We start from the raw sequence: 20583 nt of genomic DNA, 5'->3' as shown, positions 1-20583 counted from the left end.
TCCCATACCCTAAATTCACCTGGTTTATCTCGAAGTACAGTCAATTTTATGCTCTGCTTACCATACCTGGCGTCGTTAAGTCACACATTCACACCCGCGGCTACATCAATTATAATCAATTATAATTAATGACCGCTAATCCACGCTCGCCTTTTCCGGGTAAACCCAGGTCGCAATAAATGATTCAACAGCTTGGGTGATTAGTGAAGCCTTTCAACATTACGGCTAAAGTTCACCGCCAATTATGAACTAACACACCCGATTCCAGGGATGTTGTTTTGAATGACACACGCTCTATCATTAACATGTGGGTTAGATAAACGCACGAAATCATCGAAGTACGCTTGAAGGTAATGCTCTTAATATAGATAATGCATTTAATAGTATACGCTTCATCATTAAAACTAGTACAGAGAAAACACGAAAATTTATTTAATAAACATTTAAAAGTTTGATTTTTTTAAAAATCCGTCTTTTTTGTTTCTTACGTGATAGGTTCTTTCATTACAGCGCAATAACTATACATCCCAGTCGAGCCTGGACATCAGTAAACTTAAAGTAAGCATTCAGGCACGATCATCTTAATTTTGAAACACATTGTGAATTCAATTGGATGTTTATATATATTAAAAAAAAATAAAATGTTTGTCTTTGAAATTCCACAATATTAATTTATCAACTTGTATTAAACTATAAGAAACGGCAACAGGGTTTTTGTTTATAATGCAAATCCCATACTATGCATCAAATATCCTCCTTCAAAAAAAATATCCCAGATCGATTTTGGATATCTCGAACCCCCGGATATCTCGAAGTTTTTTCGAGGTCCCTCGGACTTCGAGATAGAGATATTTTACTGTACTTGTACTTAGAGTGAAATCTGTGACCTAGTTTGTTCTAAAGTTCAATGTTTATCACGTAGTAGAAAGATGACGAACTGTGTCTTTCAAGAATGTACCAGAAAATTTATTCTGATTATATGAATGCAATGTGAATTTAGCCGATAAGCTCTGGTTAGACAAGCACTTTAGGCATTTTGGATTATGCTATAACTGGAACTAGGACTTAGGAATTTTGTTGGAAATTAACAGCCGATTTGTGATTTGTTTTGTATACAGATTCAACTCGGCACGCACATTGTTAATTGTTCACCTATTGTAAGTTAGTACTTTGTTATTATTATAATTTTCTTTCAATAATTGCAAATAAATATCATACTTGTTTGACTGCCTTTGTTAGTAAATTCTGCTGCTGGGTAATTCTGACCCATAACAATATGAATTTACTTTTATAACATGTATAAGATATCTTATAAAACATATTTGATATCCCGTATATTTCATAAGATATCTCATAAAGTTGATGAGATATCTTAAAAAATTCATTTATGAGATATCTTCTTATAAAACATATGAGATATTTTAGATATTTTATAAGATAGCTTAAAAAAATAAATTTATAAGATATCTTCTATCTTTTACAGATATATCATAAACTTTATAAGATATCTTGTTTAATATACAAGATATTTTATAAAGTTTATGAGATATCTTACAGTCCCTGAAACGTTCTACTTTACCATTTTTCCGTTCGCTCACCGCTCGTTCACCGTTCGTTCAGCTTGCTTTCACCGTGCGCTCTCCATTCACAGTTTTATCTTCCGTGCGGAGGGTGTCGTTATTGCCGAAGGGCTCATGAGCGATGGCATGAATTCTTTGAGGAGGTAGATGATATAGAGCCGCTTACCTCTCTATTCTCAGAGAGTAAAATTTCAAGACAGCTCTATGCCCTTTGTCAAAGAGAAATTGGAGTCTCTATAGCTCCGTCTGTGAACCGGTTTCTTGCAACTGGGCCGCTCTAGCAGGCATACTCAGGGGTGAACCTCAAAGACGGACGGTTACCGCAAGTATGTATGACTGTTGTGTGCGACTCTCATTCGGCGCTGCAATGTTTGGTTGAGGGCACCATCCAGGATGAAAATCTTGCCGTGCGACAGCTGTCGGGGGACAGTGCGGTTTCCACAGGGAATGGGTCGGATTTCAAGGGTATTTCATTAGCTTCGTACGACCCAGAAGAACTTGCAGCAAAGCAGCACGCTGATCCAGCTTTTCGTTTCCTCATGGACTTTCTAAAATCAAGGTTAACACCGAGGGAAAATGAACTAGTCTTGTCAGGGCCTGAGGAAAAATGCTATTACCTAGAAAGTAGTCAATTCAAGTTAGACGATAAAGGCGTGATATGGAAAGTAAATGCCCCTGACCCAGACCGACTCCTGGTCCCGAGGAGTTTACGTAATGAGGTTTTGTCTTTATTGCACAATATCCCGAGCTTGGGGCACCAAAGGGTGCAACGCACAAAGGGCAGGGCTCGGGATAACTTCTATTGGTGCACTGATATCAAAACCTATGTGTTTAGGTGTGACATTTGCTGTTGGAACAAACGTGGTTCTCTGCCCTTGCGATCTGGGCTCAAAAGTTATCAAGCGGGAACCCCAATGGAAAAGGTTCATTTGGACTTTCTGGGACCACTCCCTCGCGCTGAATCGGGTAATGAGTATATGCTCATGATGGTGGATAGTTTCACCAAGTGGGTCGAGTGTGTGCCATTGCTCTCCCAGACCGCTGAGGTGACCGCGAGCGGCAATAAAGGAATTTTTTGTGCGGTTCGGGTATCCCATTTGAGATTTTCACCGACCTGGGCTGAAACTTTGAGAGCGAGTTGTTCCGAAAGGTCTATGACCTGCTTGTCATGCACAAGTCACAGACTACGTCATACAGACTCTCGGGCAATAGGCAGGTGGAGCGTTATAACCACACTCTTATGGATGCGGTCGGTGCTATGTGGACAACCACGTTAAGGCTTGGGACAGTCACTTGGGTTTGTTGGCTGGGGCACTGTGCTCCGCAATCAACCGTCATACGGGGTATACCCCCAATCGTCTCATGTTAGGGCGAGAAGTGAACAGCCCTGCCACCCTTGTGTTTAGGCCTCCCCCAGGGGAATCCTTGGTAAATGGGGGGAGGGGTAGTTGACAAATATGTTTCGGGACTTGAGGGATCACTCAGGTTGTCCCATGAAGTAGCACGGGAAAAATTGTGTGCTGCTCAAAAGTTGATGAAAAGAGATTATGACCTCCATCTTCATGAAAGGAAATATAAGGTCAGGGATTTGGTGTATTGGCGGTGGAATGTTGGTAAGGTCGAGTCTGTATGGTTGGGCCCTGGCATGGTGGCTAAAGTAAAGTCTGACACAACTTATTTAATCTGGAGACGTCGCCAAAATAATATTATGCACCATGATAGGCTCAAGTCGTGCAACTTGCAGCAGATCCCAAAATGGATTCGAGACTATAAGGATCATGAGTACAAGGAATCTGTAAGTGGGGAAGCTCAGAATCGGTTGCCGAACAACGCCCCTAAAGCCTCTGAAAAAACGGGAAAAGGGGCTAGTACCAGCGATAGTGCACCTTACCTGAGGACACGAAGTCGAACTGGGGTGGATCGACTTGGAGCGGACTCGTTGAATAAACCCTAGGACTCGGCAGATCAGAGGCGAAAGAGGCCTGGTGCAGTCGCGATATCGGTACTGCCTGTGCAAGTACACAAACCTCCGTGGTTTCATGGTGCAGTGTGAAACTTGCAAAGACTGGTTTCATCCGGCATGCGTGGGGGAGACGGAAAATAACATCAATCAATTTACAAGTTATCACCGCCCTGATTGCAAATTGGTGGGGGTGTAAGGAGGGAGCCATACTGGGGGGTGGTCGTAAGCAGGGATTAGGCAGAGATAAGTCCTCCACTGTAAGTGCGGGGGCATTGTTATTTAAGTTTGTTGGAATGTTTCAGGGAAAGGAAAGAGAAAAGAAAAGGAGGCGCCAGCGGGGTTTTCGTCACTACCTTTAATGACGGTGGACCAGCAGTCCGGCATATACATGATGTACACTGCCCAGCTGGCATTGAGGACCCAGCGAGGATGGTCGAGTTCTTCAGGACCATTGCCCGCTTTCTCCATCTGCCCCAGGAGGGCAGGGATGATGAGCGAGCACTCGATGAGTTAGGGGCGGTTGTCCAGAGGGGCTTCGGGCCTGTATTTGCTGGTTTTGGCACCAGATGGCATGACATGGCCAATAACCTGGCCGAGTACCTTGGGGTGGATCCCCTGACGGCTCTTGACCTAGAGTGGTTACAGCATGTGAGGATATTGGCTCACCCACGCGTCATAGCAGACCTGCTGAATCGCTTGCAGCCAGACATGCGCCAGCCTTGGCAGGATAGACCATACCAGCAAGATGCTGTAACCTAGCCTGCGTGAGGCGCAACAGGTCCTCGACTTCAGTCCCGACTGCACAACGGGCATCCCCGCAGCCATCGGGCAACAGAGTTTACCCATTCCACAGGAGGACTGGGAGTGTGTTGACATCCCGAGTCCTGTTCATCCCATCCAACGGGAGGACTGGGAGTCAGAGTGTGTTGACATCCTGAGTCCTGCCCATGAATGCAAGGCACCTCCAGTCCCAGCAAGGATCCAAGTCATTGATGCTCACTGGCATCCCACCCGAATGTCAGTGAGGATGGACTTGGTTTCCCTTATGGAGGGATTTGCATACCTCCAGATTTCTAAGGATATTCCTGTCCAGGTCATTGGGTGTGTGCTGTCTATGTTGATGGCCCAACACCACCTGCTGATTTATCCCAAGAGCCTGGTTAGGTAACTGCTGTTGGCTTGCACCCGACACAGGTTGCAGCGGTAACGTCTGACACCATTGAGTTGCTTGTGAATCGGTGTATGGAGAGTGACTGGGTGATTGGGGAGGTGGGCCTCGATTACTTTAAGGGGTCAAACTGGGGTCACCAGGTGGGTACTGAGTGAGTTTTGCCGGCTGGTCACTCCTCTCACCCCCTTGGTGCTCCATCTCTGGGGGGCTGCTTCTGACCCAATGGGTCGGGAGCCACTACTGGACTGCCAGAACATCTTGGATCGGACTCGTACCCCCGTGGGTGCCACTGTACCTATATTCTTTTACTGGGGGTCCCTCCCAGGTGGAAGAGTGGATAGCTACAGGGAGGGTTGTATTTTTTGGGGTCAGCGGGCTCATCCAGCACTTCTCCCAGGAGCAACTCCAGGGAGTAAGTCGGATCCCCGCTGATCGCTTATTGGTCGAGACGAACAGCCCACAACTCAGAGTTGGCCAGAGATGACTCCTGGCCAAATCGGGGTAGTTTACCAAAGGGTGGCTGAGGTGCGCCAAATAGGTTTTGGACTGTTGGCAGGACTGGTAATACGAAATTTCCGTATCCTGTTCAGGCAACAATTGTGGAACATTCCATTCCCCTGATGCTCATTCCATTTGATTATGTGAGCTGCTTAAGTGTTCCAGCGTTCCTGGGTCCAGGAAGGACTAGGCCTGCATGTTGCTGAGGATCGCCTGGCATGAAGCAGTCATTCCAGAGGAATTGGACTTAATGTCTAACTTTTTATCAATCATACCTGAGTTTTATAATTTGGACAGTTAATGTTAAATAAAATTATTGTATTTAGATACCTTGTAAATCACAAGAGGTTTATTATCATTATATTTCATGTAAATGCTTTATATAGATATTGTGTAATGCAAATGGCCTCCACCTTGTTGGGATTGGGACATTCCTCCACAAAATGGGGGGGGGGGGGGGGGGGGGGGGAATGTAGTGTATTGGGGGGGGGGGGGGTATTCTATATTTAAGCTCACAGGCTCGAATGCCCATTTATCTCTCTCTCTCTCTTCCCGCGTGTTCTGACTAGTTGAACACCATATCAAGAGTTCAGCAGTATTAATGTGTAAATTGTAAGTTTATTGTTGGATCAGTGATTTATTATATATGATTCCTACCTACAGTGATTTGGTTGTTTTTACTGTTTGGGGAAATCACTTTAATAACAATATTAAAGGTGCAAGCAGTAACTCTGGAGCAAGCGTTTCTCAGCTTATAGGCAAAGTTTTATTGACTTATAAGCATATAGATATTCTGAGTGATCTTAACCTTTCCAAAATGACCTGATTAGTGACCTTGGTCCAAAAGATCAATAACTGTAGAAATATTGTTGAAATGAAGGGTTTTTCCCCATATATAAGACATATGTTCTAGGTGACCTTGACATTTTTGAAAAATTAACTTGAGAGACCTTTGTCTGAGAGCCTTTTGCCTGTTACTTATTTGTGTGATATAATATATGATCATTCAAAAATTGTTGACTATTGAAATGAGGATCTTTTTAATTTGATTTAGTAACGCAGTTCTTTATTTATGGAGGATTGTAAACAGCCCTAGGGCAAAGAATATGCTCTCCTGGAATAGGAAGATTTTCCTTGAATAAGGTATGCATTCAAAGTAACCATAACTTTTCAAAATGACCCTACTCCAAAAGTTCCTGTCCCAAGAGAAACAGTGGAGGGGGGGGGGGGGGGGCATAAAAAAATTGCATTTCAAATCTCAAATATAAAACATGATTTTTCACAATATCAAATATAAAACATGATACATGATTTTTCACAATATTATGAAGTTTAAACTTGGCTTGTCAAAAATCAGAAGAAAATTTTTTGCAAGCATGGCACAAGTTTTCTCAATCAAAAGACTGCATATACACTTATAGAAATATTGTGAAAAACAGAAACATATTTACCTGATCAGGATATGGGGCTCACGGCGGGTGTGACCGGTCAACAGGGGATGCTTACTCCTCCTAGGCACCTGATCCCACCTCTGGTGTGTCCAGGGGTCCGTGTTTGCCCAACTATCTATTTTGTATTGATTGTAGGAGTTATGAGATTGATCACTGTTCGTTATCTTCACCTTGCATTCTTACCCGAACATGAATCGATCTTTGAGAGGAACTTTCCTATAGTCATCAGTTGACTTATAGCAGGAGGACAATGGTATACATTTTCATTGGTACATCTTGAATGCCGTTTCTGTATAAAAAAGTCTCTGTCCTCCTCAGAAACGCATACATGGGTGTTGATTTTTTTCTTGAAAGATATTCAAATTAAAAAAAAAACTTGTAGATCTTAATTATTTACAAAATCTTTTACCATGGCGAGTAGAAATTTGAAAATGGCGACCAGAAATATTTCTAGGTCGCCATTTTGCGACCTGATAGCAGATGTGACTTGGAGTACTGATATATATTTCTATGTAAAACTATGATCCCCTATTGTGGCCCCACCCTACCCCTGGGGTCCATGATTTTAGAATTCTAGAATCTGTACTATGTCAGGAAGCTGTTCGCTTCAAACAAGTGATTTGACTGTTATACTAACTCTCCATAGAACTATTACTAACGTCTAAGTATGTAAATTCCATAAAATAAACTATATCACTAAGTTTCCGTTCAAATGATGACTTCCATGGCGCAATATTCTATCTCCCGAAATTGAAGAGTTCCAATAGTTTTTTTTTAAATTAGCGAAAGACAAGATGGAATGTGTAGATACAATGTATCAGTAACTTGATAAGAACTAGACCAGACTAGGGCTGTCACGGTTTCAAAATTTTTTGAGTCGAGTCAGTTCAGGATTTTAATTTGGGATCACGTATTGGGTCTATATCGCTGTTTCAAAATCTTAATACATTGTACAAATGTATATGCATTTAAACTCTCCAACACAAAATTTTTATCTGAATAATATCTTAATAGCTAAAACCTATGATAACAGACATGTTGTCTTGCTGGAAACAATCATTTACAGTTAAGTATATCAACCTTAAATGTCTCCCTGTGACATTTCTGTTTTCATTTTTCCTGGTTACAGGACCTTCCAGTCTATCCCAAAAGCACCGGACCATCAGATACAACCAATGAGAATTGATTTGGACCGATGTACTGGTTGGTAAAATCGGTCAGTATGTCCGAAGGTTGTACAACATCGGTTGGGTTTCAAATCTTATTTTCCATATTTTATCGTTTAGACGCTTTCACATGAAAAATCACCGAAGCTCATTTTAGAGAGTTTATTATTTGTTTTGTTTTGTTAAAAAAGAATGTGGTATGCTATTGTTTACAAAATTTTGGAAAGAAATGGATATCAATCTAAGTTTATTATATCTTTCACATTTCAAACAATTTTTGGGGTAAAAGTTAAAATTTAATTGTGACTATATATATGCATATTGAAAATTAAGATGCTTTATTTTACAGAATCAATATTTCACTTGTTTAAATTGTTTGTTTACATAAAAAGACTCGAGTCTTTGTTTACATAACACAGATTTAAGGCTAAAATATTGCTTTTATTCTTGCATTCAGAAGGTCAAATTTTGGCTGTCAACATTAAATAAGTTATAAATATTTTTAATATTTAACATCAAAAATGAAAAATATTTTTATCAAAATTTGTGAACCAGTCCCTTTAACAAACCTTATTTAGGAACGTACATGTGGTTGTTTAGAATGAGAGACTACATTTTATCAACTAGATAAAGCCAAGGGGGTTGACCTTGCCTGGCACTTGCTTTTAAAAACAATAAAGCAGCCAAGAATTTCACAAAGACAACAGCTAAGGCAGAAAGAAAAATTGTAATATCTGTAGACTTGGCCAATTATTCTACAGTTATGATGGATGGGTCAACAGATCAATGAGGATGAATATTTTGAAGACTAACTCTGTCTGAAGAACTGAATTGGATGAAAGCTTGTAATTTCACAAGAGAAGAATCAAGTTCTGTAATTCATTTTATGATAATGATTTTTTTTTTTTTTTTTTTTTTTTTTTACAAAATAACAATGAATCACTATATCATGTATATCATTATGATCAATATTAATGATAAAAGTTTTGGACTGGTGAAAATTCATTTAGTCCTGTGTAGTGACATAGTGTTTTCGATTATCTGTTCGAAAGTCCTACATGTAGTTTTATTATACTTTCATGTAAAATACTCGAACCTGATTGGTCGAGAAACATTTGAAAAAACATATTGTTACCCTCTGAGAACAGAAAGCACGCGCCCCAGGGTGATAGTATCTAGCAACGGGTAACAGTACTTGACAACGGGTGATATTATAAAAAATTATCACATGCGTCAAATTTATGCGCATACGGTTCGCCGTAGATTGCTAGACGACGTCGTTTGAGCGTTTGTAATAAACGCGAGTACCCGCATCGAAATACGAAATATCGCACGACAGTGATTGATCAAATGTCAACAGACGTAAGTTTTTCTGCTTTCCAGTTTACATAACATTCAGTATAATAAAACAAATATTGCATGTATTTGAGGGTAACATTGAAATTTTCACACCTCGAGAACCCATTGTGAACCTCGGCTACGCCTCGGTTGACAATGGTTTTCTCGGGGTGAAAATTTTCAATGTTACCCTCAAATACATGCAATATTTATATAATGATGATTTTTCTTTTTTGCAAAGACTGACCTTCAGAACCATTACCATAGGTCCTGTGAAAGTCACAATCAGTTACTGCAGTAATAAGTTTGTTTATCCTATGTGAAATATTTCATGAACTACGAGTCTGCGACTCTTCTGTTTTCAGAGGTAAATTTGCGAGAAATACATTGAGCAGGTGTTTTGGTGTGTTCACGATTGTGCGTGCGAATATGGGTGCAAGGAGGTATGTGTATTATTTACATGTGAAATTGTTAACTACTAGTATTTGTAAATTTGATATGAACTGTTTTTGATACCATTTCACATGGAATTTATGAAGTCATGGAAGTTAGAGATGATGCGTGCGAGATTATATGTGCGTGACTGTATGCATTGCGTAAACACAACAGATGAATAAACTTCGTAATATTCCCTAGTTTGAGCTCCGCCTATATTTTAAATACTGGAACACATCAGAATACTAACCATCACAATCAGTTATTGGGATAAGTACGCACCCTGTGCCATAGTCGCATTAAATCAAACAAGAGGCCCATGGGCCACATCACTCACCTCAGTCACTTTGGTCCATATCAGAAGACTTTCTATATATATTTGCATATAAAACCTTAGTCCTTATTATGGCCCCTGGGGGCCGTAGTTTTTGCAAACTTGAATCTACACTATGTCAGAAAGCATGTAAATGTGAACTTCTTTGGCCCAATGGTTCATGAGAAGAAAATATTTAAAGATTGTTCCTATATATTTGTATGTAAAACTTTGATCCCCCCTTGTGGCCCCATCCTACCCCCAGGGGCCATGATTTGAACAAACTTGAATCTGCACTATGTCAAAAAGCTTTCATGTAAATATCAGCTTTTCTGGCTCAGTGGTTCTTGAGAAGATTTTTAAAGATTTGCTCTATATATTTGTATGTAAAACTTTGAACCCCTATTGTGGGCCCATCCTACTCCCGGGGGCCATCATTTTAACAAACTTGAATTTGCACTATATCAGGAAGCTTTAATGTAAATATCAGCTTTTCTGGCTCAGTCGTTCTCGAGAAGAAGATTTTTAAAGATTTTCACTATATATTTGTATGTAAAACTTTGATCCCCTATTGTGGCCCCATCCGACCCCCAGGGGCCAGGATTTTAACAATTTAGAATCTGCATTATGTCAGAAAGCTTTCATGTAAATATCAGCTTTTCTGGCTCAGTGGTTCTTGAAAAGAAGATTTTTAAAGATTTTCCCTATATATTTGTATGTAAAACTTTGATCCCCTATTGTGGCCCCATCTGACCCCCGGGGGCCATGATTTTAACAATTTAAAATTTGCACTACCTAATAAAGCTTATCTATAAATTTCATTTTTTCTGGCCCAGTGGTTCTTGAGAAGAAGATTTTTTAATGACCCTACCCTATTTTTACCTTTTCTTGATTATCTCCCCTTGGAAGGTGGCCTAGCCCTTTATTTTAACAATTTAGAATTCCCTTTACCCAAGGATGCTTTATGCCAACTTTGGTTGAAATTGGCCCAGTGGTTTTTGAGAAGAAGTCAGAAATGTTAAAAGTTTACAGACGGACGGACGGACGGCGGAATACGGGTGATCAGAAAAGCTCACTTGAGCTTTTAGCTCAGGTGAGCTAAAAATGGTGCACAGAATATTGAAACACTGCGCCGTTGTGGCGCATATCATTGATATACCTAGTCTGAGCTTTTCCCCACTGACTTCGTAGATATACAAATTTTTCAACTTTTGAGCTAATCTCCCACTTAATCTATATCGATTAAGTGCTTGAAAAATCTTCATCGCTGTTAATACTTTAGTAATAGTGTCTAATCAAACAGTAAAAAGTTATCTGATTGGTTAATACCGTTAAAGTGAAATTTTAATGCGCATGGACTGGAGATGCCACAGAATAAAAATTCTTAAGCCTGACAAAGGGCAAACTGACTTTAATTTTTGCCTGAATGATAAGCCAGTACTGGCAGTAGACACTGTAGGAGCAGAAGGAGACGATGACGCACAAACGTCAAAACAGACAATCACGATGAGAATCCTTACTTTAGCAAAACGTAAATTTAACACTAATAATAAAACTAAAGTTACCTATGGCAATGCAGTTTAATTTAGTGTTTTGATTATAATTTACTGATCTCTCAGATTCATCATTTTAAAATGTCGCATAAAAATTTCAATATGACGCATTCATTTTAGAAATGTCACATTGACACTAGCTGGTAACGCGCCATTGTCACATTTAGCAATTTGCTTATCCCAATCACTGCACATTGACAAATCATATGGTGAAACATCAAAGACTAGCCAAGAATCAGAATCCAAAGTTATGTGCTAAAAGGAAATTCTCTCTTATCTCACTTTTATATACTTACCATCCTTTGTTGGCATCCAAGTCGTGTGAATTGAACTGGCTCTGATCTAAATAAATAAAAACAAAATGTATAGAAAATTGTTCCCCTTATAGCGAGATGAATATTTTAATATTGATATGCCTATAAAGTAAATTAATGCAGTCTTCAGGACATTAGGATATCGGTGATTATTGCAGGGTTGTGGATAATCACTCGCCCACTCACAAGTAATATTTGCTGTGGGCGACTAAAAATATTAAAAATCACCTTGCCCACATGATGACCAAATTTTCTCCCAGAACATTTTCATTTTATGATGTACTTTCCTATTGAATTCGATAAAAGTCATACTAAACAAGATTGTGTTGTGTGCAAAGCATGCAGACACTAAGCACAGTTACGTCAAGCATATAAGTGACCTAGAAGAGCCATGTATAAACAATGGGGTTTCAAAACCCCAGGAAAGAAATACTAACAGGAACCATTACTTCCATGAATGTGAAAACAACAATCTAGATCATTTTTGCAGAAAACGCTTAATAATCGGCCATGACTGTTGGACACGGCATGCGGAATGTTTTCACTTTTGTCACTAAAAAAAATTCTTATTTGGTCTTTACTGGTAATTGACATACAATGTGGGCCCTTTGATCAAATTGTGGGCACATAAACTTATAAAAATCAGGGACCCACAAGCCCCCATGGTTTAAAATGTTTACCACAACCCTGTTATTGTCTGTATGTTTGTTTGAAGTTGAAAACTTCATGTATAAATCCCTAAAAATCACCAGCTTCAAATTAACTTCAAATCAATGAATGCATTTCCTCTGACTTACGGTATTTCCATTGGCACAAATTTTATTTGCTAATGACTATATGCTTATGTGTAAAATGAAGAATCTCAGTATGTTTTTTTTACTGATGGAGAGTTTCATGCTTAAGTCTGTCAACGTTCTTATATCATTAAATTTCTCAGTTGCAACAAATGAATCAATGCAATATTGATCTTTGAAAAAAATACACCATTTATTACAGCAATACAGAAGTAAAATATATGTTCATTATTTATGCACACACATGTACATGCAGTGTATTACCTTCCAATTAGAAATTTCTTTTGGATATTATACATTTTAGATATAAAGTTATGAATAATGATATTCTTTAATATCATCATTAACATAATTGATAAAAGTACAATTCTTGTTGTAGCTAGGGGGTGAAACAATGCATCATGATGCGGCCGAATCGCGATGTAGTAGTCTCGATTCGATGTTCGATTTATTCGGGGTCTGTTTCGGTTCGATACGGTTCTAAAATCATTGCACACATTGCTCTTGATAACACGGTTTCTGATTAGCCAATGGAATTGAAAATTGCCCAATCAACATACGAGTAAACTTTGCTGTATCAAAATGGATGCAGTCTAGTTGAAAAATGCACCCCCAATGTTTAAATCCTGAGTATGGCGACATTTCGGCTTTAGGACAAGTGATAAAAGTGTTGCTTTATGTTAAACGCTTTTATATTATGTAGAATTTATTTGCAGAGAGCAATAAATACAACGAAACATAAGAAAATCTTAGCATTATAAAGAATTTGGTACATGCTATTGTATCGAATCGAAAATCATCGAATCGAGACTAAGTATCAAAAATCGAATCGAAAAGGTACTGTATCATTTCACCCCTAGTTGTAGCTATCAAAATTTCGTTCTGTCTAAATTGCTTCTAAATTCACAACATTTCTATCAGGTTTTCCGTGTATCATGAAGATCATTTATCGTGTTTTGCATACATCAGGTCAATCGTGGAGTTTGTTTATCATGTTTTAATTGTGTATATTGTGAAGATTGTTTATCGTGTTTTGCGTTTATCAGATTTATTGTTTATCGTATCATGCGTGTATCCTATCCTATCGTGCGTATATATATATCCTATCCTATCATGCGTACATATATCCTATTCTATCATGCATGTATCGTGTTCTATCATTTATCCAGTCTTCACGAAAACTCAGTGGTCCAAAGACCGAGGCCAGTGAATTTTACGATCGGGTCAGTAAAAATTAAAGATCAGGAAGTCCGATGGGCTTGTAGACTTTTTGTAAGTCACATTAAATATAATGTTGGATTTAGATATTCTAAATGTCTTAATTGCTTAAATTTACTATCAAAATAAAAATAAATTAAAAAACAGCACATAAAGAAAGTGTTTGGACATCGTGGTTTAATGTTTATTTCGTAAAGAACGATAACTATACTTGTCATTGTCAAGATAACTTGTACGTTGATCATGTGAATATTAAATGAACAACTTGTTGAAACAACAAAAATGGCCACATTCTGTATCGCACAGTATACCGGTAATTGCTGCTTTATTGCATTGTCCAATTAAAATGAACTTCATCAAGTGCAGTTATCTCTGATTTTATGCAATTTCTATAGTTTATAGAATTAATCATTTGCATTTGATGTTAGTAGAGTAGGCTACTTTGATGATGGTAGAGAAGGCTACTTCCTAAGGTGCACTCAGGCTGTTTTCATGTTTGTGAAAAATATATGAAGTTGTAGTCTTGTTGTTTGCAGGTGAAGAGAGAGAAAATATCATGTACGGTGTTGTTTTTCTGGAATCGACAGAAAGGATGTCTTAGGGTGGATATAAATATGAGTAATAACCATAGTTTCAGTAAATTAATTGTACAATTTTAAAATGCATTCCATAATGTATGTGATAAACATATGAAAATTTAGGGGGCCAGTGAATTTCACTGTGGGAAAGTAAATTCAGACAGTTCACTGGTCCGACTGGCCAGCAAGTTTTAAATGTTTTCGTGAAGACTGTTTATCATGTTAAGAATAACGCTGTGGGTACTGTATACGGGTAATATCGCTTAACTCTAACACAGATCCACAGGATTCCTCCGATAAAATGTACAAACTTTCACTTGATGTATTCAATCCAAAATGATGTAAACCTTTAGGCCAAAAAAAAAAAGACGTGTTTTTGGTTACTCAACTGACTCCAATTTTCCGGATAAATTCCAGTCCTTAATTTACGTACACTTCATTTCTCAAATAAAAAAATCTAATAAGTTCGGGTTCCATATTCAAATTATCAGAAATTTTCAAACTGGCATCCTGCATGCTTTCTGCTCTTATACATTGGTTAGGTTTATGAATTTGTTTCCTATGGTGAAAGCAAGAAAAAAAAGAATAGAATTTAAAAGCTTAATTAAAATTCAACTTTTTTCCCAGGATAATTGTTTTATTAATATTATTTACAACATACTGTCACAATCGGTGAGAGAGGCGGGGGGGGGGGGGGGGGGGGGGGGGGGGGGTCCTAAAATGACAAAGCCAAAAAGAGGATGGCACCCACAGCACTTGTTTAATGTTTTTCAAAATAAGTTATAACGATTTTAAAATACATGTGCATTTGCATGAAGTAAATGAACCAGTGGATTCTGACTAGTGATGGGCAATCGGGAAAAAAAATTTAATCAATAATCGGATTAATCGGATGTACCTTTTCGATTGATTAATCGAAAAATAATCTAATTTTAATGATTTCAAATTTATGGCATAAATATATTAAATTTACTTTATGTTTTACCCTAGATATTAAGTTAATTGGAGACGTCCAAAATCATAATTAGAACTTTGAAGTTAATCCATACTTTCGATTTTATTTTCCCAGGATAGAGATAGATCTCTCGACTTTTGTTGTTCTTATGGGATCCTGGTTAGAATAGAGCCTCATTACTCCTTGCTTGTTGTAAGAGGCAAAATCCGAAGCCCCGTGTCACAACAGGTGTGGCACAATAAAGATCCCTCCCTGTTGAAAGACTGTAAGCACCGATCACAGGCCTAAATTTTGCAGGCCTTTACCAGCAATGGTGACGTCTCCATGTGAGTGAGAGTCTCAAGAAAAACGTTAAACAATATTCAATCATTCAATCTTATCGGATGATTCACAGGAGTCGGCAATTTTATCAATAAAGTAGAAATATATGAGAAATGGGCATAAATACTACCACTGAGCTTCGCGAGCTCGCTACACTCACGAAGCTCATTGGTAGTATTTATGCCCATTTCTCATATATTTCTACTTTATTGATAAAATTGCCGACTCCTGTGGATGATTCGGCTTCGTCAGCCATTTTTGATTTTAGATAAGTCGCCGCAGGAATATTCGTATTATTAAAAAAAAAAATCCGACGTCGGCGATTTTCGATTTTCAAAATGACAATCAATTATTCACATCGTTTCTGTTAGAGCGACCGACAATCGAAAGTCGGCCACAATCGGTACATCACTAATTCTGACCATGACTTCCCATTTCTGCTTCACTTGTACATAAGCCTTTTGAATTTACAAAATGCTGACCTCCTCAAAATATTATTAGATTTACCTGACTTCTATGTTTTTCATTTTCCGTTCCACATTTTGCAAGATCTGTACGTTTCTAGGGGCTTGGCATGAATGTATTCATGTGGCATGATTTTGCACGAAACAATTCTTGCATGGACACAGGACCACATGCAGGCACCTGAATTTCTGTCAATAAGTCGCTCAATAAAGCCAAATATTGAAAACTCCTACCCCTTCTATATATGAATATATATATGCATTCGCATACATGCCAACTTTCCCAATTTGTGCGGGATTCTCCCGATTTGAAGCAACTGAAAAGACAAATCCCGATATCCTGATCGGGATTGCAAAAATACCCCGAAATCCAGATTTTCTAAAAATATCTCCCATTTTACGACAAAAAACCCCCATTTCCAACCGGAATTTGAAATCCCGCGTCATTTCTGAACTGGCCAATCAGAAATCGGGACAATAGTCAGCCATTGCTGTTTACCTGTGTCGCATAGTGTCGGGTTGGTCTGCCTGTGTCGGGGTGTTTATTGGACAGTACGAAGCATGTTTTGATAGTAATTAATCGGGAAGACGGATTTCAAATTGGCATATCCTTTACACAAACGTGAATGACAACGATGATAGTGTCACCACCAAACAATCGGACATTCCCGATTTTTGCCTCTCGCTGACAGCATTCAAAATTTGCAATAAGATACGTCAAATATATATTTTTTCCAACTATTAGAATATAGGTTATCCAAATATATCTGTCTGAAGCGATGTATTATATAATCTATATAGTGTAGTATTCATTAAATATACTTTGTGATGTGTAATTCGCATAAGTCTGTACTGAATTTTATATTTAGCAAGTAGCCTTAATTTACAAGTAAAATCGTATATTTTGATGTGTTTTTTTCCTGGTAATTATTTCAGATGTCATGGGTGCAAAGGTTTTGTTCGCAAACTTCATAGCAAGGCAGATCACTCCTTTTCTGGTTGCAATGCAGATTAACACACCAGACTCTGCAAGCCCATGTTTACAGACAAGCAAGATTGCCTTTGTAGTCATACCTAAATGCATGTGCTTTAATTCAAATTTTGATACATAGACCAGCCAATGTTTATTGTATGGTGTAAAAGGATGCAACCTAAAGTATTATTTGATAATATGTATGCGACTTGTTGTTGGAGAGGATTTTTTTTGCTGAATAAATGATTTTAATAAAATATTTATGTATATCTTTCAAAGTTTTTTTTTTTATATAGTTAATGGTCAAACACACTTGATGTTGTATTAATATATGATACATTTACAATGATTTTATTGATATTTTATTTCAAAAGACAAATATTTATTTTCATGCTTTAATGTCATGAATTTTGAGCTTTGAAAAAAGGTTGTCGCGCGCAAAATCTCCCATGGGGATTCTTAAAAGTTGGCATGTATGTATTCGTACTCATTCATATACCCTTGAGTGCCCAGTAGTCGTGCGCTTAAGAAAATATTCGTTTCAAGAAATAGTAAAATGAAATATTAGCTAATCTCACATGATATTTTAACTTACCATGTTAAAATCTTACTTTCTCTTTATTCAAAATATTCCAAAGCAGTTTATCAAATTTATTGTTGAGGCACAAAACAAGTGAAGTTCAACGTCAGCCATATTTGTTTAGGACCAGTAGTCGTGCACCCGGATGTAGCAGTAAAATGAGGCTAAGGAAACACATTTTATTGTTCAGCAACGTTTTTACCACATTCCTTTTATGCATTTGCACTTCCATACAGTGAATAGAGAAAAATATTACATTAAATCAAATAAATCCCATAGTGCCCTTCTCCATGTGAACATTTCCTTTCCACGTAAAAAGGTTTGGATGGTGACACTAGGCGTATACTTATTCGCTGCCTTACGGACACTAATGCACACATCCTTGACAGCCAGATAGACATTGATAAGTCGACTAGGACTGTATTGTCTCAACTTAACATTTGATTTTTTTTCTTTGAAGTCTAAAAACATTAAAAGAGATAACTTGTATGGCTATGCACTAATTCCCGACATTTTGAGCAACATTCCAAATGCATAAGGACTACCAACTTTTCAATAAACGAACAAATAAAATGTTTGTCCTTATAAACCAATCGAAATACACCACAACCTTCACATTGGATTATGCTAATTAGCCATGTGCTTGGTACGGCCACCGGTTGCGGTTCAGCATGATTAACACGTGCTTTCACAGTCAGGGAAAAAAGCATTAACAAAATGGCGGGTATTTTGGGTGTATAATTGTATTATTATCAATCCTTCCTGTTTGCTTCCCATATTTCACTCATTGTAAAAATATGGATGCTCTCTTTAATTATCTTAAAAAATCAGCTCCTCATGACGTAATATTTAGGCATGGGCCCCAACAATGACAACAAACAAAATGGCGCACGACTACTGGGCACGCTCGACTTTAGGACCTTCAGCCATATAGAGGGGGTAGGAGTTTTCGGTTTGCATGGAACGCTGAGTGTTTTGCAACAGAACGCTGAAATATTAAATATCTAAACACATTACCGTAATCTGACCCAACATAATCACTAATCATGATGATTACTTGATCACAGTAACTCTTGGATTCTCGTTCAAGTCTCACCGCCAAACTAAGTTTGCAATATAAGGTATGCCGAACCCGACAGCACAAAACTTGAAATGTTTTCCACTTTGAGATAGTATATAATATCATATGTAATATGTATGTATACATTCATCTTTTTTTTTTTTCACTCCAAAGACAATTGCAAAAACAAATTACTTTTCTAAGATAAAATATATATAAATCATTTAGGACCTACAGCAATTTTTTTAGGAGGTGTGAAATTTCACATTTTCTGAATTAGAATAAAACAAAGTGGCGGCTTCAAAGGGATTGAATATTTTCACCAAAATGTCATTATATATGTACGTGTTATTTTGGAATATCTATTTTCCCCCGCAACATCTGTACATCACTGAAAACAACTCCGAGTCAGAAAGAAAAAGTCACAATCTGAGGCCTTATTTAACAGTCGATGTATATACCTATGGCACGCCAAATTCACTAAATGAGCTAAACATAGTTTCTCGACTGTAAGCTATAGTTTACGGACCGTAAACTATAGTTAACGATTCGTTAACTATAGTTTTCATCCGTAAAACTATATTTAACGGTTGTAAACTATAGTTTACAATGCTAATCCAAGTTTATCTGTCTTTGAATAAACGTTAACAATAGATTTTGTTGATAAATACAGATTTACATTTACAAACTATAATTTACATTCGTTAACTAAGTTCACAATTGCTAACCCTAGTTTCACAAATTGTGATACTATATTTATCAAATAAACTATGTTTAACATTCGTTAATTATAGTTTTTGATCGTAAACTATAGCTAACTGCCATTTTTACTCATAAACTATATTAAACAAAACTGTGTTTATCACTTTTTTGTGAATTCGGCGCATTAAATGACTATAAACTTACAAACCGTAAACTATCATTTACATTCGTTAATAATAGTTTAGACTTGTAAACCGTAGTTTACAATCGTGAAACCGTATTTATCAGATAAACTATGTTTTGCAATCGCTAATGATTGTTTTCATTGTTAATTATAGTTTACGCTTGTGAAACATAGATTATCTGTTTACTATGGTTTACAGATGTGAAATATAGATTAACGTCGTTAACTATAGTTTACGGTCCGTAAACTATATAGTTTACAGTCGATAAACCTAGTTTATCAACTGTGAAACTATGTTTAGCTCATATTTGTGAATTTGGCGTGCCATATATACCCCTTTTTACCTAAATTGTAAATTTCATGGCTCCTAATTGCTGTGTGCCCGAGAAGGCCCTAATTTTGGATAAGTCATAACAGAATGTTAAAATTATTAATATGCTTCAAACTTCCATTTTTCTCCTGTAATTGAATAGGAATTGTATGCGTTTTGAAAGATGATAATTTATAAGTGCCCAAAAGACTATATTGAGGCTTATACGAGGGATTCTCTGTATGGGCTTTATGAGTGACTTATTGACAGAAATTCAAGTGCCTGTGACAGGACAAACACTTCATGGACACCTTCTCAAATATATGCATGGAGTAGAAAAGATTTTCTTACATTTGATACATTTTCACCATATGGCCCTATAGCGCCTGAACCCTTGACTATGGATATCACAATTTTAATAGAGGGCTTCGTGTACATATCATAACAATCAATGGCGGATTTAGAGGGGGGCGCACCCTCGTGAAGTGGCGCCCCGGGCCCCGTAACCGCAATTCCTGGATCCGCCCCTGACAATACATAGAAGAGTTGTGAAAATATAGACTTTTCAAGCATATCTGGCCCCGCCCATTAGACCCCAGGGGTGGTAATGTCATTTTCACATTTTTTTTCCCCGGACATATATCCATATGAGTGAAAGATTC

At 37.7% G+C, this 20583-nt stretch overlaps 2 protein-coding genes across 13 annotated transcripts in view; one reads left to right on the top strand and one right to left on the bottom strand.

Annotated features, from left to right (window-relative positions):
• LOC125675767 (titin-like) overlaps window positions 1-20583 on the top strand; it is a 249910-nt gene that overhangs the window by 208901 nt on the left and 20426 nt on the right. The window lies entirely within an intron of this gene.
• LOC125661767 (uncharacterized) overlaps window positions 1-20583 on the bottom strand; it is a 71414-nt gene that overhangs the window by 46004 nt on the left and 4827 nt on the right. For 7 of the 12 annotated variants that reach the window (XR_008801873.1, XR_008801875.1, XR_008801874.1 and 4 more), the window contains exons 3-4: window positions 11765-11810; window positions 6664-6778 (exon numbers count right to left, since the gene is read on the bottom strand). Coding sequence is in view for 1 of the 12 variants with exons in the window: in XM_056160393.1 (XP_056016368.1) it covers window positions 1933-2128; window positions 6664-6778; window positions 11765-11810 (357 nt within the window). In the remaining 11 variants the exon portion in view is untranslated. Of the gene's footprint in view, window positions 1-1581; window positions 2129-6663; window positions 6779-11764; window positions 11811-18682; window positions 18784-20583 lie in introns of those variants that run through there. The other 5 variants (XR_008801872.1, XR_007365077.2, XR_008801878.1 and 2 more) reach the window with 4 other exon arrangements.

The sequence above is a fragment of the Ostrea edulis genome, chromosome 3, assembly GCF_947568905.1.
Source record: "Ostrea edulis chromosome 3, xbOstEdul1.1, whole genome shotgun sequence".
NCBI classification, from domain to species: Eukaryota; Metazoa; Mollusca; class Bivalvia; order Ostreida; family Ostreidae; genus Ostrea; species Ostrea edulis.
Note: the sequence above shows the minus strand (reverse complement) of the source record. Positions and strands in the feature narration are given on the sequence as shown.